This window comes from Cicer arietinum, chromosome 6, assembly GCF_000331145.2.
Source record: "Cicer arietinum cultivar CDC Frontier isolate Library 1 chromosome 6, Cicar.CDCFrontier_v2.0, whole genome shotgun sequence".
Taxonomy (NCBI): domain Eukaryota; kingdom Viridiplantae; phylum Streptophyta; class Magnoliopsida; order Fabales; family Fabaceae; genus Cicer; species Cicer arietinum.
Window position 1 is genome coordinate 64,981,913 of NC_021165.2, and position 20,167 is coordinate 65,002,079.

General features: G+C 30.5%; 4 protein-coding genes across 11 annotated transcripts in view; 3 read left to right on the forward strand and 1 right to left on the reverse strand.

Moving 5' to 3' along the window:
* LOC101497772 (receptor-like serine/threonine-protein kinase NCRK) overlaps positions 1–6,429 on the forward strand; it is a 7,550-nt gene extending 1,121 nt beyond the window's left edge. Inside the window, exons 1-11 of one of the 7 annotated variants that reach the window (XM_004505977.4) lie at positions 236–374; positions 706–815; positions 1,524–1,610; positions 1,996–2,109; positions 2,212–2,316; positions 2,897–3,175; positions 3,270–3,511; positions 4,009–4,305; positions 4,746–4,979; positions 5,286–5,516; positions 5,692–6,429. In XM_004505977.4, the coding sequence (XP_004506034.1) occupies positions 1,541–1,610; positions 1,996–2,109; positions 2,212–2,316; positions 2,897–3,175; positions 3,270–3,511; positions 4,009–4,305; positions 4,746–4,979; positions 5,286–5,516; positions 5,692–5,952 (1,833 nt within the window). In that variant the 5' untranslated portion in view covers positions 236–374; positions 706–815; positions 1,524–1,540 and the 3' untranslated portion in view covers positions 5,953–6,429. Of the gene's footprint in view, positions 1–235; positions 375–407; positions 428–456; positions 816–859; positions 1,006–1,029; positions 1,313–1,523; positions 1,611–1,995; positions 2,110–2,211; positions 2,317–2,896; positions 3,176–3,269; positions 3,512–4,008; positions 4,306–4,745; positions 4,980–5,285; positions 5,517–5,691 lie in introns of those variants that run through there. The other 6 variants (XM_012717343.3, XM_012717345.3, XM_073370350.1 and 3 more) reach the window with 6 other exon arrangements.
* Positions 6,430–8,216: 1,787 nt separating this feature from the next.
* Positions 8,217–9,544, forward strand: LOC101497436 (senescence-specific cysteine protease SAG39-like). The gene is made up of 2 exons (XM_004505968.3): positions 8,217–8,711; positions 8,793–9,544. The coding sequence occupies exons 1-2, from the start codon at positions 8,276–8,278 to the stop codon at positions 9,383–9,385; spliced, it is 1,029 nt and encodes a 342-aa protein (XP_004506025.1). The 5' UTR covers positions 8,217–8,275; the 3' UTR covers positions 9,386–9,544.
* Positions 9,545–11,645: 2,101 nt separating this feature from the next.
* Positions 11,646–14,975, forward strand: LOC101497104 (exosome complex component RRP41-like). Of its 2 annotated transcripts, none has more exons than XM_004505967.4 (7): positions 11,646–11,887; positions 12,088–12,166; positions 12,278–12,380; positions 12,476–12,596; positions 13,504–13,592; positions 14,001–14,150; positions 14,696–14,975. In XM_004505967.4, the coding sequence occupies exons 1-7, from the start codon at positions 11,755–11,757 to the stop codon at positions 14,792–14,794; spliced, it is 774 nt and encodes a 257-aa protein (XP_004506024.1). In that variant the 5' UTR covers positions 11,646–11,754; the 3' UTR covers positions 14,795–14,975. The 2 variants fall into 2 exon arrangements, with proteins under 2 accessions (XP_004506024.1, XP_073225682.1); XM_073369581.1 differs by lacking the exon at positions 14,696–14,975 and adding an exon at positions 14,426–14,652.
* A 1,251-nt stretch (positions 14,976–16,226) lies between these two features.
* On the reverse strand, positions 16,227–17,064 carry LOC101488785 (uncharacterized). Its single transcript, XM_004506034.4, has 2 exons — positions 16,742–17,064; positions 16,227–16,647 (listed from the first exon to the last, which is right to left on the reverse strand). Exons 1-2 carry the CDS (start codon positions 16,849–16,851, stop codon positions 16,227–16,229), a joined length of 531 nt encoding a protein of 176 aa, XP_004506091.4. The 5' UTR covers positions 16,852–17,064.
* Between the last annotated feature and the right edge of the window lie 3,103 nt (positions 17,065–20,167).

A 20,167-nucleotide genomic window follows, 5' to 3' on the forward strand; every position in this document is an offset into this window, starting at 1 on the left:
TCTTTCCTTTTTTTATTTTATTTTTATGTTTCTCATCTTCTCAGTCAAGAAATGACAAAAGACTACTTTATCTTTTTAGCTGTTACCTCTACATGCCAAATCATATTCTTTGATGTAAATAAAATCAATTTGGTTCTAACCAAACTTTATTCCTGGTTAATTTATTATTATTATTAATGTTTGTGATACCCCTATTAATAATTATCCCTTAAGTTTTCCAAAATAAATTATATTTGGAGGTTGAGGGGTTGTTTTCAGTTAGCAAAGGAGTTACTTTCATAAAGAGGTGTAGTGGACTAAATAGTTCCTTTTTTTAAGCTTCATTTCATCTCTAAATGTTTGTGTAGTTTTTATGGCATATATAACTATTTAAGGTCAGTCTCTATCCTCTTTTAATTAATTATTTCATAATATTGAAATCTGAAAGGTAGGTTAACATTTATCCCATTCCTCTAATTTACTTCTTTTTCTGGCTTTGGTTTAGTTTAATGAACTAGTTTCTTTCCAAAACAAGCAAAATCAATTGTGATTTAAGTGGAAAAATTTATACTTTGCAAACCCTTCTAAACATTACTCATTAGTCTTTTCTTTGTCACGTGCTTATTTATCATAGCTCTTTTTTCTCACTTTATAATTTTTGCTGATTTATAAAAATTTCAAAATGAACTTCTTATGGCTAGATCATGATTTTCAAAAGCTCTGCAGAATTATAGGTGGAAACTATGATGGTCACTTTTTGGTAGTTGCTGAAATTCAATTCATTCAAAGACTATATACATATGATTTTGAAAGCTAATTCTGAAACCAACTATCAAGTGAGTTTCTATTCTACCAGTTCACTGACTTACATTTATTGTTTGATTTATGATGCAACTAGACCAATGGTCCATATGTCTTCTTTCAACTGAATGATCATGCAAATCAGTTTTTGACTTTCCTTTCCACTCTAACTCAGAACTACTCTTGGCCCTGGTTACTAAATGTTGATGTTTTCAAGTCTTATGTGTATACCATGCTTTTTAACCAATATATTGTATCTGTTCCTTTTTCTTATTTATTTGTCGTTTTCAAAGTTCAATGCTTTGAGTACTTAGTAGTAATGAGATGGATAACCTTGACTCTGATAGATGATATGTGTTCCTTCCTACCTTTTTTATACTTTGTTTAGATACACTTGCCACAAAATCTTTGTAAGTCAATGAAAAGTGGTTGCAGCATAGGATATATAAACTGAAAAATTGGTTGTGTTTTTCTGAGTTGTTGGTTTGGATTAGTTTATCTTGTGGATCACTTTACCTTTTCATTTCCACAGGTTACCAATTGATACTACTTTCATGTTTTTTCTTTTTCATATATGATCTCGAAGTTGCTCATCATCTGCTTGTGATTTTTGTGTGTGTCAGTACATGAATTTACTGTCTTAGAAAATAATCTTAGATATATGCTTTATTTCATGACATGAGGAAACATTATTGCCCAAATATTTGTGTTTTGATAAATGGTTTCCTTTCTTTTACTTGTAGCGTATGGGGTTGAATAAATGAAGTCGCGGATTGAAATTGTTCTTGCTCTTGTTATTAGCTTGCTCTGGATTCAACTTTCCTTTTGTGGTTAGTATTACAGTTTTAGATCATATTTGTTTTTAGTAGCTTACTCTATTTATGCATTGAAGCTTAGGTCAATATATATAAGGGGAATTTCATGGAATAAGTAATATTTAGTTTTATGTTCTTTTAATGTTGATGTTTATGAAATTTCCCTGTTCTATGTTTACATGTTCTTCTTGTTGGGTTCAAGTGTGAGTGGCTAAATCCCACAGATGACTTATATACCTAATGCCTTAAGGTTTTGGGTTGAGATGTGGTGTCAAAGTCTCTTGTGATCTTGGAACGCTCCCCAACACATCTCAGCGATAGGACTTAAGACAGAAATCACAATTCCCACTGTTTTTGTTTATTTCATTTTCATTCTTTGTGTGGCATTGTTTTTTGGCAGATGAGGTTTCTGATACATCTGGCATAAGTAAGTGGAAATGTAGATGTTCTTCTTTTGAAGGGAACCAAAGCTACTCTCTTGCTAATTGTTCGAAGTCATGTGATTGTCATTCGGGTATGCTGCTAGAGGTTTTGTTTTATGTGAAATTAGGAGATAGCGATCACAGCTTGAATATAATAACAATATATGATAATAACTGCTTTGCTTTTGATGTAGAGGGTGCATCCATATGGACATGCATATGTGATCCCAATGGATTTCCCCAAGTGGCAGAAGATGGTCATAGCCCTAAGTGCTTTCATGCTTGCAACTGCACATGGGGTATCCTTCTCTTTCTATCTTTTGCTTTAATCCTAAATTTCAATATCAAAAGTTACCATAATTATGGCTTCCTGAAGAAGGTTTAGATGGACTAATGATAAACTAGTTGTTATTGTACACTGAACCTAAATGCATATGTGAGAGACAAAAGTTATTATAGACATGAAATTGATTTTGACATGTTCAGGTGTTTTCCGATACAATTTATTTTGACTCCATGATTCTAACATGAAGCTGATTTGGAGCTTTTACCTTTAAACATGATTTTTAGTCTCAAATTCATTGTTCAACTGACTTTTAAGTGAATGTATCCGAACATAAGTCACTTTACGTTCAACTAACATGTAACCAAAATCAATTTCTGCCACTGTAGAACCAAAACACTCTAAGATTTGTTTTCTGATACAACTCTTATTTGTGAATACTTAAAAAACAATTATTTAGTTCTCGTTGTGAAGTGTGAAGTTTTTTTCTTCAACTTTTACCCTATTTTCAGCATATTTACGTTCAACTAACATACTAAACCATTGGTTTGTTCCTACATCAAGATACTCTTTCACTAAATTTTACTGCTATGCAGGAACTGTCAGCACGCCATTAGGTTCAAAGAAACACATTTCCAGCAAGATTGTTGTAATTATCCTTTTAATATGTGTTATATGCACAACCATTGCGCTTCTCGCCTCAGTTGGATGCTACATCTACAGAAGGGACAAATGTCCTATTCAATCACCAATGTTCTCATCCGATAAGGAAACAAGTAGTGGTAGTACCACCAAACTTATAAGTCACAGAACAGGAACTTCTTCAGTGACAGAGACAAAACATTTTGTAAATTCTCCTATTTATCATATCACAGGCAAGTTGTACAAATGTATATGAAAACTCCAAAGTTCTGTTCATTTTTCATAATGTATTAATTCTTGATTAGTTTATACTTTTATTTTATGTAGGATGCTTTCAGAAAGCCTCCTTTTTGTTTGGGAGCCCAAAGGAAACTTTTCATGGAAATATTATTCAATTTTCATTCTCTGAACTGGAAAGTGCCACTGATAACTTTTCAGCTTCCAACCTGATCGGAGTAGGAGGAAGTAGTTACGTATACCAAGGTCGGTTGAAAGATGGTAATATTGTCGCAGTTAAGCGACTACAAGATCAAGGAGGGCCAGAAGCAGACTCTTCATTTTTCAAAGAGGTAGTACCTAATTTTGCAATATCAGTGATTCAGTATTCTCTGGCTGGTCGTACTATGTTGTAATGTTACATAACCTCATGATAAAAGATGACCCTAAGACTTTCTTTTTTGTTGTACTATAGAGCCCAGATACTCCAAAATGGGCGACATATCCTTATCGGATAGGTATCGAACACTGATATTCTTAGTTTTAGGATACTCTCGGATATGCATCTCAGAAATATCTGAAATGTTAAAGTTATTTTTAAAAAAATTAGTTATCGGATACGTTTGGGGATACATTGTGTATAAGGCATGGCATGAACAAATACAATTTTGTTGAAAGAAAAGAAACTCTATCTCCCTTGTAAACAAAGAGAAATCCCCACGACCCTTTTTTCTTCTTTGTTGTTATAACTTCTGCGTCGATAGCAATGCTAGACATGTTTTGATTTAGAAGAAAACTCTACAATTTCTGTACAATAGTCTTAATGATTATAATGTTTTTGTTTGTGCAGATTGAACTATTATCTAGACTTCATCATTGTCATTTGGTGCCTTTGCTTGGGTACTGCTTAGAATCAAAAGGAAAACATGTTCAAAGGTTACTAGTATTTGAGTACTTGATTAATGGAAATTTGAGAGACTGTTTAGATGGACTTTCTGGAAAATACATGGATTGGACTACTCGTGTTACGATTGCAATAGGAGCAGCAAGGGGCTTGGAATATCTCCATGAAGCAGCTGCTCCAAGAATTCTTCATAGAGATGTGAAATCAACCAACATTCTTCTGGATGAAAATTGGCAAGCAAAAGTATGAATTTTGATTATTCTGTCTGGATAGTAGTTCTTTAGAGGAGATAATATCCTTAGATATGCATGCTTAGTAGTCTAAGTGAGTTTGGCTTATGATATGATAACAATAAGATACTTCAGGGCCAGTTTGGATTGATTTATTTGAGTTTATATGTAGACATAAATACTTATGCGACTGTTTGGGATAACTTATGGAAACAATTTTTTTCAACTTATTTTCGTAAGCTCTCTGAGACAACTTATATAAGAATAAGTTGACTTTATTTTATCATTTTGTTATAGAAATAACTTATACATAAACACTTATATAATAAACGCTTATGTGTAGTTAGGGGTGGCTTTGAACTTAAATCTTTAACAACTTTCTTGCCTACGGGGATAGTTGTCACTTTAATCGTTAGGTATATTTATATAATTTTTTCAATAATCAACTTGCAGATAACTGATCTTGGCATGGCTAAAAATTTGAGATCTGATGACCTACCAAGCTGTCCAGGTTCTCCGGCAAGAATGCAGGGGACATTTGGCTATTTTGCACCCGAGTATGCTATCATTGGTAGAGCCTCACTTGAATCAGACGTCTTCAGTTTTGGTGTGGTTCTTCTCGAGCTTATCAGTGGTCGACATCCTATCCACAAAACTACAGGCAAAGAAGAAAGTCTCGTTATATGGGTACTTTAAAGTTTAAATTAAATTCATAATGATAAAATTCGCCTGAATTTACATTTTTTTTTCATGAGGAATGTATTCACTGTGCTCAAGTTGATGCACATACTATGCGTCTACGGCACAATTTTTCATGAGGATCTTCCTTATAATTGCCGAGTCTCCCTTCTTTAATCATCATTTCTTATACAATCTTATAATTTCTAGCTTCATTATGAGTTTGTTGCATATCTTACTTTCTATGATGAATTCAACCAGGAAAGATTATGGACACCTGAGTACTGATATATGTTGCCTGAATTTCGGTTCTAGGCTTCTCCTCGTTTACAGGATAGTAGTCGGGTAGTAACGGAGTTAGTTGATCCACAATTGAAAGGAAACTTCCCAGAAGAAGAGGTCCATATAATGGCATACCTTGCAAAAGAGTGCTTACTCCTAGATCCTGAAACTCGACCAACCATGAGTGAGGTTGTTCAAATTCTTTCGAGTATTTCCCCGGGAAAATCAAAGAGGAGGAGAAGCATTCCCTGTAGCCTGTTTCAGGTGAAGACATTCATTACCATATTTTGAAGTTTCATATTTTACAATTTTTTTTGATTTGATGAATATTTTGCCAGCCCAAATGTTAGTTATATTACGCTGCCTTCAAAAATCATTGTCTTGTTGCATTAAATAACCATATGCTGATATTTTTGTTTTTGTTTATGGGCATGTAAAGGAACCAGAGAATGCAGAAATGATTAGGCGAGCTCCATCAAGTAAATTTCCAACTCATAATTCATCGTCACAAGACATTGAACACAATCTGTGTGTTGAGACCAAAAATAAAGAAGAAAAAGAAGTTTCAGCTGAGTATATGGAAAGTTTGATCCTCTTGACATCAAAATCTGATGGCTGGCATGCACCCGAAGAGGAAATGGTAGACATAACCGAGCCTCGGTTTGAATCATTTTGCATGACAAATGGCACTGTTCTTTGAAAAGATACACCTTACATGCAGAAAAAGCAGAAAACTGAAGAATTTATGATGTGGACTGGACTAGTAATATAGTTATGAGGAAAACACACACCTTGAATATCGCTATTTATTGCGCATTGCTCAATGGGATATTATAAGGGATTATGCAATCTGATTTTGAGATTAAGTTCTACACTTTTCAAGTTCTGTTATGAAATGAAGAGCACATAGGTGTTGTTAGATTATAAGCACAAAAATATATTCAATGTATTCTTGTACAGAAAAGCTTAGGATGATTATAGGTGATATTGATTCTGGTTCTTTTATTTGGAGAAGAATCTGATTTCATTAATTGACATGATATATATATTTTTTTCTGACAAATACACAACACAAGTTCCATTTAAGAGTATCATAGACGAGACATGATCAATGTAAGTTGTTTCACTTTGAAATAAATTTGAATTTAAATGAGTTTAACTCATTCTTGAGTCTAAATATCACGGAAACGGTCCTCTCTTTTTTTTTTGTTACAAAAAAGTTCAATGTGACTTGAAAAGGGTGGTATCAAAGACGATTTTTTAACTATGCATAAATTATATTGGATATTTCATTATTTTGTGAAGCAAAATTAAAAGTAAAATAATAGTTTTAAAGATAACTGATTTTAAATTTATAAATAATGTTACATATGAATTAATTTGTTGAAACATTGTGTTTTGTCCAATGTAAGTTTCAATTGTTTATCAAATAACTTCATCAAAAAATCAATTATTAATTATTAAAAAAATCAAATATGTAAATTAAAACATTTTTTTTTTCTTTCTAATTTGAGGACATAAGTTATATATATTGATTCAAAGAATACCAAATATGTAATGAAAATTTAATACAATAAAAGAAAACTGCAAATACTTTAATTATTTCTTATAAATTTAGTTTTTCAGATTCAAATTATGTAACTTTAAAATGTGTGGATATTGCATCGATTCTAAGTTTTTTGTCTTTAGTGTCCAATACAATGTCTCAAAACACAATATATATAGGTGTTTTGCTTAGTTTGTGTGGACAATTTATATTTTTAAATGATCATTGAAACATTTAAGATGAAATAATAGTAGGATATTTTGTTACCAACTTCTTGTGCAGAGATTTGTAAAGTTAGAAATGAAGGAGTAGCCTTCCTAAAAAAAAAAAAAAGAGGAGTCATGAAAATTGATTAGAATGGGATGATGGTAGAATATTTTTATGAGGAATTTGTGTATATTTTTAACATATATATGATGTGTGAAATGTAAAAATTTAATTGAAAAATAGAAGATATTGAATAAATTTATAGAGACATATGAATGGTTCTACATAAAAATATAAGTAATGTGATACAAATATTAAAAAGTGACATGTATATGTGCGAAGTATCATTTAATAGAGTTTTAATATTGTTCTAATATATTATAAATAGATTACTTTTTTTAGTAGCTAATTGACGGGGGTAGATTATTTTAGCATAATTATGAATTCTTTGAAGTTAAGCTTGTCATTTTGCAACAAGGAACTAGTTGCTATAGCTGCTAATTTTCCTCATCTCTTGTCAAATGTGTGACTGGCATATAATAATATGGGAAGACTGCATTTTTGGTCAGTTATGTCTTAACTTATTTAATTACTTTCCAACCGAGAAGAAAAAACATATTTATTTACTTTTTTTTCTTTTAATAAATAGAATAGTATAATTATCGCTACACATTCACACACATAATTGCATAATCTTGAATTTAAATTTTAAAAATATTATAAAAGAAATTTTTTAGAACAAACTGCACATGCAAATATTTTAAGTGATCACTCTCTAGATAGTAAACATAGGAATAAAAAAAACTGAAATTGAAAAAAATAGTAAATTTTAAAGTAAAATTAATTTCAAACAGTTGATCAAGTGGAAGGAAAAAGAATCTTATATAAAAAAAAAATATAATTTTTATTTTTAAAGTACAAGCAAACTGAAGCTTAGAGGAAAAATAAGAAATGTTATCATAAAAATAATTAAAAGAAAAAAATTAGTAATTCAAAATTGAAATATGTGAGTTGATTCTATTTTATTAGATAGAAGACCTCTGTTCCAATTCCATCTACATATGCTTCCATCATGTGTCATTATAGACACTGTTTGATTCTAATACGGCACTCACGTTGTAGCCTTGACATTAATTTTGTCATCCACAAGCATATCATATATGTTAAGATCACACATAATTTTTTGATATATAAATATCCAAGGTGATCTTAGGAACCAACACACCAACTTCATTCTTACATTTCACTAAGCACTCAAGAAATTGTTTTCATGGCTCTCAAAAATATTTTCAACTTCACTTCACTAGCTTTGTTTCTTGTGTTTGGCTTATTGGCTTTGGAGACCAATGCTCGCAGTCTAGAAGATGCTTCATTGCTTGAGAGGTATGAGCAATGGATGACTCAAAATGGTAAAGTCTACAAGGGCTCTCAAGAGAAGGCATTACGATATCAAATATTCAAAGAAAATGTTCAATTCATAGAAGCCTTTAACAAAGGAGGAAACAAACCTTACAAACTAGGCATTAACCAATTTGCTGATCTCACAAATGAAGAATTCAAAACAAGGAATAAATTCAAGGGTCATATGTGTTCTACAATAACAAGGACACCAACTTTTAAGTACGAGCACGTGACATCAGTGCCAGCTGCATTGGATTGGAGACAGAAAGGAGCTGTGACACCCATTAAGGATCAAGGCCAATGTGGTATGTTAAAATACATATATGTTTTTTTGATGATTATTTGAAACTCACTAATTAACACTTAATTGTATTTTGATCATTTAGGGAGTTGTTGGGCATTTTCTGCTGTAGCAGCAACAGAAGGAATTACAAAGTTGAGTAGTGGAAAATTGGTCTCTTTATCAGAACAAGAGCTTGTTGATTGTGATATAAAAGGTGTGGACCAAGGTTGTGAAGGAGGTTTAATGGATGATGCTTTCAAATTTATGTTACAAAATAAAGGACTCACCACAGAAGTTGTGTATCCATATCAAGGTGTTGATGGAACGTGCAATGCAAAAGCAGAAGGCAACCATGTAGCTAGCATTAAAGGGTATGAAGATGTACCTGCCAATAGTGAGAGTGCACTACTCAAAGCTGTTGCTAATCAACCAATTTCTGTTGCTATTGATGCTAGTGGATCTGAGTTTCAGTTTTATTCAAGTGGTGTTTTTACTGGAACATGTGGCACTGAGTTGGATCATGGTGTCACTGCTGTAGGTTATGGTGTAAGTGAGGATGGAACTAAATATTGGTTGGTGAAGAATTCTTGGGGAACACAGTGGGGAGAACAAGGATACATTAGGATGGAGAGAAATGTTGTTGCTAAAGAAGGCTTGTGTGGCATAGCAATGCAAGCTTCTTACCCTACTGCATAATTATTAAACTTTGTTACTACTCTTTTCTAAAATTATATGTAACAGTTGTAGTTGCATACAAGAATTGATAGTTCAAATCTTGTATCAGTAGTATTTGAAAAAAGCTATACATGTTTATATCATCAATATTATACATATAGAAAAATTCACTCTAAGTTATACACATCGATCTTTTTTATCGTTATGGATGTTCTCAATACACGGCTGACAAATTTAGCTTACATTTCACACAAAATGAATACTATAAGCAAAAAAAAATAAAAAATTAATATATATATATATATATATATATAAAAGAGAAGCACGAAATACAATACACTTTTTAACATACATTTTTTTTAACTAATTAAAATCGCATCAAATCATGTGAGTCATGTATAAATTTAGTAAAGTCTATGTAGATTTTAACAATCCAAAATAGTGTCTGCTATTAGTATTATTCTACATAAAATCTTAAATCATTATTACATGCAAAAATTAACTTCTAATTTTAATAAAATGAGAGAAAAATGATGCATATAGAGGACTGGAAAAAAAAAACTCCAAACAAATTTTTTTCCGTCGATGACAAAAAAAGTAGAGAATAAAAAAAATTGCCTAAAAGAAAAGTGGCTCTTTAATTGCCTTTTTAATATTTATCTTTAAAATAAATATTGAACTAACCCGTGCGTCGCACGAAAATAATATATATTTTAATAAATAAATTGTTATATTAATATATATATATATATATCAATTCTCATAAATTTTATTAATATTAAATACATAAATTGACTTAAAAAAACAATTTATAACAAAAAAAAAAACAAAAATCTAATCCTAATCTAACTTAAAAACTATTTTCTTACACGGTCAATGTTACTGATCAAAGACATGACTCCAACACCACTCTTTAATGATGATGCCTTACTTTTAAATTCTCTAAAAAAAAAAATTTCTTACAAAACTTATTATAAAACACTGCTTCTAATTTTAAACAATAATTATTAAAAAATTAAATAATTAGATCAGATGAAATAAGAATTTTTAAAATAATGGACATGACATATATAACTTAAGTAAATTAGTAAATGTAAAGATGAGTAAGTAACTTAATAATGAATTTTTATTTTTATTATTCAACATAGTATGTTATTTATATGAAATACATGATATTTAAAAATTTATGTAAATTTTGTTGTATCAAGTAGCAAAATATCTTTCATTTTGGTACTACTCACAAAATACTACAAAAAATTAATCTTCCCATTACAAAAAAAATTACAATACACATAAACACTATGGTTATCTTTTATCTTTGAATTTGCATGTTAGTCTTCATTAATCTTTCATGAATCATTTGAATTTTTTTGAATTTGCATGATATTTAATAAAGAATTTGCATGATATTTAATAATAAATTTAGAATGTAAAATATTGTCAATTGAGTGGTGTATTGTATTTTATTTTTAATTGGCCATTAACACTCTATAGTTAGTTGACACCTGTCATGTATAGATGCATTTTTTTGAACTTAAATAAAAATGATTTTTATTTTAAATAATTTATACATTATTTTTCAATTTTTTTAAAAATTATTTTTTTAATTTCTGTTTGTTTACTATTATAATTTTTTTTTTTAACTTGTTTGTATACAATTTTATAAAAGTAATTTTTTTGAATTACAAAATTACCGTAAAAGACATAAAAAATGATTTAAAAAATATATATTTGTTTGTAAAAACATATTTTAAATACATAATTTTTTTAAATACGCATATGTCTTTATATTTTCTTATCTCCTTCTCTCCTTCCAATCTCTATCTCTCTCACCATTTCATAATTTTCGCGTCATCTTGAAAAATAAACATATAAATAAACCATAACAAAATAAACATATAAATAAACCATAACAAAAATATGCAAGTAATAGATATCGAAGGTCTGTTCTAATCTTAAAAATTAGAACCCTAATAAAAAAATACAATTTTAATAATTAAAAAATTAGAAAAAAAAATATTTTAATAAAAAAAAATAATAGTAAAAAAAAACTATTTAAACAATAAAAAATAATTTGTAGTTTAAAAAATAATTTCATAAAAAATCTAAAACAAATACACCAATTGTATCAATTTCAGAGTATAATTTTTATCTTTCAGGAATTTGATTTAAAAATTCAGAAAAACTTACCAATATATATTTTTGTAAAGTTTACTCTTGTAAAGAAATATTTTGGGTGGCTGGTTTATAAGAAAATACAAGCAACTTGTAGTTCTATATAGAATTGAGATAAGCCCAGCGAAATTAAAGGCCCAATTGTAGTACTAATGTTATGTGAGTCTAAACAGAAAAAGTGAAGCAACACATAGTGGAGACGACCGCCGTTGGGAATGGCCGCCAAAGGTGGAACGACTCCGGCAACATACTCGCCGTGTCAGACAACCGGTAAAAACAAACCACCACTTTTTAAGGAAGATTGGATCCGACCCGATGCCCGCGGATTCCACCAGTGTAGACCCGCATGTAATCTTTTTTTTATATATGTATAAAAGTCTATGGTTATTTCTGACGCAGTAACAATACCGTTCTATTGTTTTGACCGAATTATGAATGCAAGATTCTCATTGCATGCTAAATAAGTTAATGGATAATAAAATATCTTGGTTTTGTGAAATAGCTGCTGCGATGGACAACCCTAGTTTATTATTTTTTGTGATTTGCAGTTTTCAGGACCGGTGCTGTGAATGCTGCATCAGGATCTGCATATGCTGAGTTTGGAAATACAAAGGTCATTGTGTCTGTGTGAGTGCTTTCGTTTATCTTACAAAAGAGTTACTTCATATTTCAATCAGCATGTGTTCTTCGGTTTTTGTTTGTTATTCTCTCTGCCTGATGTGTTTTGCTTTAATATAGTTTTGGGCCAAGAGAGAGCAAGAAGGCAATGATGTATAGTGATTCAGGGCGTCTGAATTGCAATGTCAGCTATACAACGTTTGCAACTCCGGTTCGTGGGCAGGTATATAAAATGTTGTAATTTTTGCTTTCTTTGACTCCTTTCCTGTATTTTGGTTATTTTAAGTGCATTTAATATCTTGTATCTCACAAAGTTAGGGTTCAGACCACAAAGAGTACAGTTCGATGCTTCATAAAGCTTTGGAGGGTGCAATAATATTGGAAAGTTTCCCCAAGACCACTGTGGATGTCTTTGCATTGGTGCTGGAATCTAGTGGAAGTAAGCTTATAATTTCTTGTTGATTTCTATTTAATTCATAGTGATATTGTTTTTTATGGTTAGATTAAAAATTATATGGATAAAAATGTGATGAATATCCATTACCAAAACAAAATAGAAATGGAAGTCTAAGTTTATTGTTATTCTTGTTTACCTTGTTGTCATCTAGTGATTGCTATGCTTCAACAAAGTATGTTCCTCCTTCCCTTGTGTTAATGTGAAGAGGTATTTTGCTTTAATACATTTTCATTTAGTTAATCATGAGGTGTGATTCTGTTTGCAACCAAAGCTGCATATGAATGAACATTGAACTCATTTGGGATGAGGGGGTTTGAATCTAGCTGGCAGCCTTAGTACTGAAGATTATTCCCATACTTCTTGGGTATGGGTACAGCTTGTGGGAGACAAGAAATCATAGTTTCTTTTAGTTGAATTGCTTGTATAGGTATTGGTAAGTTCTGCCCGGACTTCTGTTTTGTGAGAATTGATTATATATTCTTACTTTCATCTACTGGCAGCAAAATTAGTGTATTCCAAGTACTCTTTGAGATAGTTGCAGGTACATAAGGCATATATTGTGCATGATAAAATCCGTGTATGCATTTGGTGCTTGTGTCTCATATTTCAATACATATTTTCGTAGTTTTTTGGACACCTTTACCATATACATTAAGGTAGGGATATAATCTTCTGCGGTAGTCCAAGTGAACTTGTCTGAGATGCATCATCCAATAAATTTCCTTTGGATTTTATACTTGTAAGAACTAAGAAGGAACAGTGAATGATCCTATATAATATTATTGGAGCAGTCAGAGTTGCAATTTAACTGAGATTTTTAAGCAAAATCTGTTCTATTTGATTTTCTGCAAAGTTTCTAGCAATAATTACATTATTATACTGGTGGCAGGTGATCTCCCAGTTGTCATATCATGTGCTAGTCTTGCCTTGGCAGATGCTGGAATACTGATGTATGACCTTGTTGCCTCAGTTTCTGTGGTATGAATTTAATCACATTTGCAATTCTCTGTAGTTTGTGCTTATTTTGTAGGGTGCTTGGTGCATCTTTAAATTACTTCTTCATATATGCATCTGTCCTGTAGCCTGAAAATACTTGGTAAACAATTTTTTTTTTTAATTCTGTGGGTATCATACTCTGATATAATTTCTTATTTGGCATTGCCATTTTTATTGGTTGAGCTTCGTTTTTATGGATTTGTTAATCCTAGACTCTTTCTTCACCAAATCATCATGACAAAATGAGATCTTCATGAGGAAGGCCATTGAGCTTTTACTTGTTATGACCCTGCCATGAACTATTCCTTCATGACATACTTATTTTGCTGCTGAAGCGTCTAATTTAATTCATTTTTATCATATATAACATCTATTTTTTAATGATTCCAGTCATGTCTTGGTAAGAACCTCATCATTGATCCTATTTCGGAGGAGGAAAATTGCCAAGATGGAAGCATAATGATTACTTGCATGCCTTCTCGCTATGAAATCACCCAACTGACAGTTACCGGAGAATGGTCCACTCCAAAGATTAACGAGGTTTGTCTGTTCTGATGTTTTTTAATATTTTTTATTTTAGGTGATGCCTATTTAAAGTTGTGAATTTACTTCAGGATGCTTTCTCACTTTAGTGATTGGAAAAAAGAACACTTAGTGGATCATTTTATGTTTTGTGCTTTGAGGATTGCATGGTTGCATAGCTATTTTACTCAGAAGTCGCTTTTAAATTATAGTTGTGGTTGCATTGCTATTTTACTCAGAAGTCTCTTTTAAATTATAGTTGTGGTTGCATTGTGATCCTTAATGTTGTACAGAATCAAAGGTAATGTGACCTCAATCGCAGTCGCAGTAGCACCAAAGTCCATGATGTAGTAGGCCTTATTTTTAAAACCTTGATATCTAGATACTTGTGAAGCCATCTCATTGGACTGCCATAAAATGACTTCAATTGAGTCAATGCTAACCAATTGATATAGAGGTGCAAGTATGATATCTTGTCATATCTTTTGATCCCAATGTGTAATATGTTGACAATACAACAAATAGATATGAAGTGAGCTCTCATTAACATTTAGTTAATGCAGGGGATGCAGCTGTGTTTGGATGCTTGTGCGAAGCTTGCTAAGATTATGAGGACATGTTTGAAAGAATCCGCATCTGATGCACAGGATGATAGCTCTTAGCAACACAAAGATCGCTTTTAAATTGCTTCGTTTTTTTATCTCTTCTACCTCAACATTGGAAGAGAATTTTGTGTTAGGAAGGAGGTAGGGTTAAGATGCCTTTTATGTGCTGCAGATTTTGCCTTTACGAGCTTCTCAAAAGATAATGTGAAAGTTAATTAGTTAATATTGCTTATATCAACATAGTTTTCAAATGCATGCCACTCAATGGACTACTCACATAGTTTACTCCCACGTATGAATTTAAGACCTGTCTATCATACTAGACCAGTTATAAGAATACAAAATGCTTGGAAGGAAGTAAAAGTAGTTTGAAAAATATAATAGATTCAAATTGAACAATGCAACTAGTTTTTCTACATAAAATAAAAGAAAGAAATTATTCTCGAAGTCAAATCTCATATCATATACTTGCTGTGAAATCATCAAAATGTGATACCATATTTGTGGTATCCACGGATTGTTTAATGCTTATTAGTCCATTTATTCCTAAACTCAATTTTTTATTTGTGTTCCTCTTTTGACTGTAAGTCCAAATTTTTTTACGACTTTTAGATGCGATAATAGGAACCAAGGATGTTGTTGGTAAGATTGTCTTAGCCTATATATGATTCAAGTTGAGAGTGGAAACGCTATTATGTGTATCAAATTATCGATTAATTTGGTTAGTGTGTTAGTGAGTATAGTCTTCATCCAGTAATTATCGAGTCTGATGCTTAAACCAGAGTTAATAGCTTCTCATCGTGTTCTCGAGTTAGATGACGTGATAATTTTGTTCAGCGTAAGTGTAATTGGGCTGCTCATGACTAGCCACATACGCCTAAGCAGTCTAGAGCTGTAAAAGAAATAGGCCCAAATCCCACATAAAAAGCCCACTATTAAATCCCTAGTTGTAAACCTACGGAGAAAATATTTTTAGGTGAATGTTGATTTGTTTTATAAATTTTTGGATTTGAACTTCTGGAAGTGTATTTGGGGGTGAAAAAAAAAATTTCAAGAAAAAATTATTTTTTATAGGTCTAATCATGGAAAATTTAAAAATAAATCTCGAGAAAAATAGAATTTTTTTATTAAAATTTATTATTTTACATTTTTTTTGAAAAATTGAAAAATAAATTCTCAAAACAAATCAATTTTTTGTTCAGAAAAAAAAATTGTCTTTTTCTAACAACAAAATTCAAAGTTTTTATTGAAATTTTGAAATTAGAAAGTTTCAAAAAAAATTTGAAAATTAATGTTGAAAAAGTGGATCAATGGGGACTCAGATTTTTAATAATGGAGTTTTTATTAAGCTTTTGGTAACGTAATTAATCTCATTTTTTATTATCAAACGGAGGTTGTTTACTACCGAATCTTTAAATATGGAAAGATACCGAGAATTATGGATGGTTGGATGACATTGTCCCAATCATATTTTGTTGAGAAATGCTATTTAGACATCAGAAAAGGATGTCGAACACTGTATTTTTATATAGTTTGTTAATTTATTATTATTATTATTATTATTATTATTATTATTATTATTATTATTATTATTATTATTATTATTATTATTATTATTATTATTATTATGTCTTTGAGGTGATCTTGGTGGAGAAGCATAGAAGGTAGAAGCTTCAAGAACCTCTCTTCGAACATGTGCTAGTTCCTCTGACATTCTTTGTGCACGAAGTGCTGTTAGGTATAAACCAGCAGCTAAGAAAACTGTTGTTAAACTAAACACTCCTGCAGATGAGAACAAACCTTCTCTAATGCTATAGCAACCTGTTCTTGGTTTCCACCACTTTTTTAAATGTCCTGACTCTACACTTAGTCCTGCTAATAATAATATCTCTGCAACTGCAAAACAAATCCTGTAACATACATAACAAAATCTCTTCAATTCCAACTTTTTTTTTATAATTAATAAAAATCAACAACATGAAAACTAAAATACATTTATCTTACCAAGTTGTAATGAAGAAAAAACCAGCCAACCATGTTAAGGATTTGGCAGAAGGAGAATCAGGATCCCAATTAATCAAAGAAGGTGATGATTTACTCACAGCTATCAACATGTATGTATGCTCTATAACCAAAGCAAGTGCTAATCCAACAAAAGCACCAGCAGCACATAACAAAGGCACTTTCCCATTACCATTGTAAACACATACAGATTTACCTCCCTTTTCTTTTCCATCTGTATTTATCCATGTAACCTATCATATCAACTCAAAATTTTATATTCAATTTCATGCATACTCTTATATGGTAATCATCAATCAATAGTTACTGCTAAACTGTGGTGGATATTAAAATTATTATTATTATTATTATTATTATTATTATGTCTCTCTTTTAATCACATTAATAGTTGTAAATGGTGTATTTTTATACAGTGTTGAATATAATGTCAATTTCTTTTTATGTTCAAATAACACATCACTTTATTTCTTCCTAATTTGGTTGTTCTAAAGTGCACCCAATCCATAATCAAATGAATTCGAGTGCTAAATGGGCCTTAATATCTGGCCTTACAGATCCATATATGCCACATAGGTCAACTCTATGAACCTACATTGCAACCGAATATCCATCCATTATCAAATCCTTGCAATTTTCACATGGTCATTCGAGAATCCCGTTTAGGATGCCGCAACCGTCTGACCGACTCTAGAGATACCTCATCAAAGAATTCTCCATATAAAAATTTAAATTATTCAGGTGTAAAGTGCATAATTCATTCTAATTCAAAACTATTTTTAATCACTCTCTTCAACTTTTACTGACTTTAGCGTCAAAGTGTTTAAAGATATACTCCAACAAAAATTGATCTGCTATACTTCTTTAAAGTCGGGCTAAGTCGAAGGCAAGTGAGACTAACGACTTAAAACTTTTGAGCCTCCAAATAATATAAGTTATACTTTCGATTCTATTAATCGACGATGAAATAGCAGTGGTTGAGTTGTATTGCAAGGAATATCAATAGCAAGGTATTAGGATCAAAACATGCATTTTTCACACTGGTTTTTTTCCACGAATGTATTTTATTATGAGTCATACATTATAATTATTAGTAAATTGACTACAATGATGTTTATTTTTTCTTTGACAAAATTATGTCTAACAGTTGATCAAACTCCTTCCTTGTCTACATAACAAAAATTTACATTAGCAAAAATAGTTATGCATTTAAAATTATAATAATTGATAACTAAGATATATATATATATATATATATATATATATGTATAATATTTTCAATAAAATAATATTATTAAAATTAAAAAAGTTTCATTTGAAATTTTTGTTTTAATCCTTCAAATACGTTGGACCGATCATGTACTTTTTCAACGATGTCGTTCTGACTATCACTGAAGATTCGAATTGAATTATTGATCTTTTCATCGTTGAGTACAATATTTTTAAAATCGACTCGTTCATCGATTCGACAAGGTTAAGCAATTACAGAATCTTGATCGAACCACTGAGTCACTGATTCAACCACATGGTTAAAACGGGTTAAATTGGACGAACTCTCTCATATAAACCAATCTTTATAATATCTTTGTATATATATTAAACTCGATTGAATCAGATGACTTAATAAAAAAATTCTAAAATTATTATATCCATAATATTAAAGAGCTCTAATTATCTCAAAATTATATACATAATAATAAAATTGTAAATGTATATTATAAAACTATGGTATAATGGTTTAAATATTTTAATTCTTTAATTTGAAAAGGTAAAAAAACAAAACATTTTAGTTCTATGCTATCATTAAAGTAACAAAAAATAGATGAGAGACACTTTTTAATTCAATTCATTCAATTAAATACATAAACGATGGTCTGAAAAAGAAAATTAAGTCATGATAGTGTTGTAAAAAAATTAAAATGTAATATGGTTTAAATATATTATATATACTATTAGAAGAATCTTAATACTATCAACAGCTTGCAACGTAGTGGTAAAGTTATTTCCCCCTGCTTTTTCGACACCTACTCGGACCACTCGAACCGCTCACTCAACCGGTTCTTGGTCGGACCGGTTTAACCGGCCGATCCAATCCAAATTTTAGAAAAGTGGTTGAGTGTGGGCTTATGTTTGATTAAAATATTTTCTTTTACTTAAAAAAAAGGTTTTAGCATTAGTACAATTATTAAGTAAGGAAAAGGAATCAAATAGGAATATTTTGCTTGAATTGGACATATTGTGTGGAGACAATACAGCAAAAAGAATTTTATAGGACCCAACATGAAAGTGAGTTACAAAATCCCACGAGTTGCGTATCCAACTTTACTTCTCCTACCTCATTGATATTAAGTTGCAATCTTTATTTTGATTGTGAAATATATGAAAGTGACATGCATATCTCATAGGACAAATTTGAAGTCGGTGATTGGATATTAAAACTTGTTTAGTTTGCTAAGCATATTACGTACGATTCCTTCATGATAACATTCCTCTTTTGTGTCCATATATGACAATGACACGTGTTGATTAAGCCAATATGAATGTGAAAATATCAGGTTGATTTGGATCATTGGTTAGGATAGGTTAGGTTGTACTTTTTTTTACAGTCAATACGTTTATTATTTTCTGCAAGAATTATAGTGCAAAATCATGACACGAACGAATTGACATTTTAACTATGTTGATATTTTAAAATTATCACATATTATTTATATTATCTTAAAATTTTCTTAAAATAAAAATAGAAAAAATTAAAAACTTGCAGTGATTAGATCAAAATTAAGAAAATAAAAAAGGATAATATTATTTTACTATAAACTTTATCCATATAATCTAAAAGAATAAAATTAAGGTGAAAGAAAAAAGAGTTAAGTGATAAAAAATAAATATTATTAGCAGCTAAGGGGAAAATTAATAAAAATGGAAAAAAAGGAAGATTACAACTATTGCAATAAAAGTTATTTCAAATACAACACGACAATAAATTCTATAAATTAAAACAATAAAAATAAAAATTAACATTAGTAAGTTTGTTAGCATACATGTTGTCTTTTCTATAGATGTGAGAGGTATGAAACTACATCTTGTAAGATATATACAATTCAATCATCTACTCTTCAACTTTTACGACACAAGATTTGAATTATTGAAACATTGGATGATCAACAAGGAGTCATTCTCTATCCAAAGATGAAACCATCTTTTAGAATGAACAATCTCAATATCATGCTTTGCAACACAAAATTTAATATGAAACAATGAAGCAACACCTAAATAATTCAATAAACAATCCACAACAACACCACTTGAATTCCTAAAAATTATATCAATAGCAGAAATTTCAAGATTATCTCTAGAAGTCCTTCAATATTATATTTAATCTAACCACAAAAAATACTTCAACCAATTAAC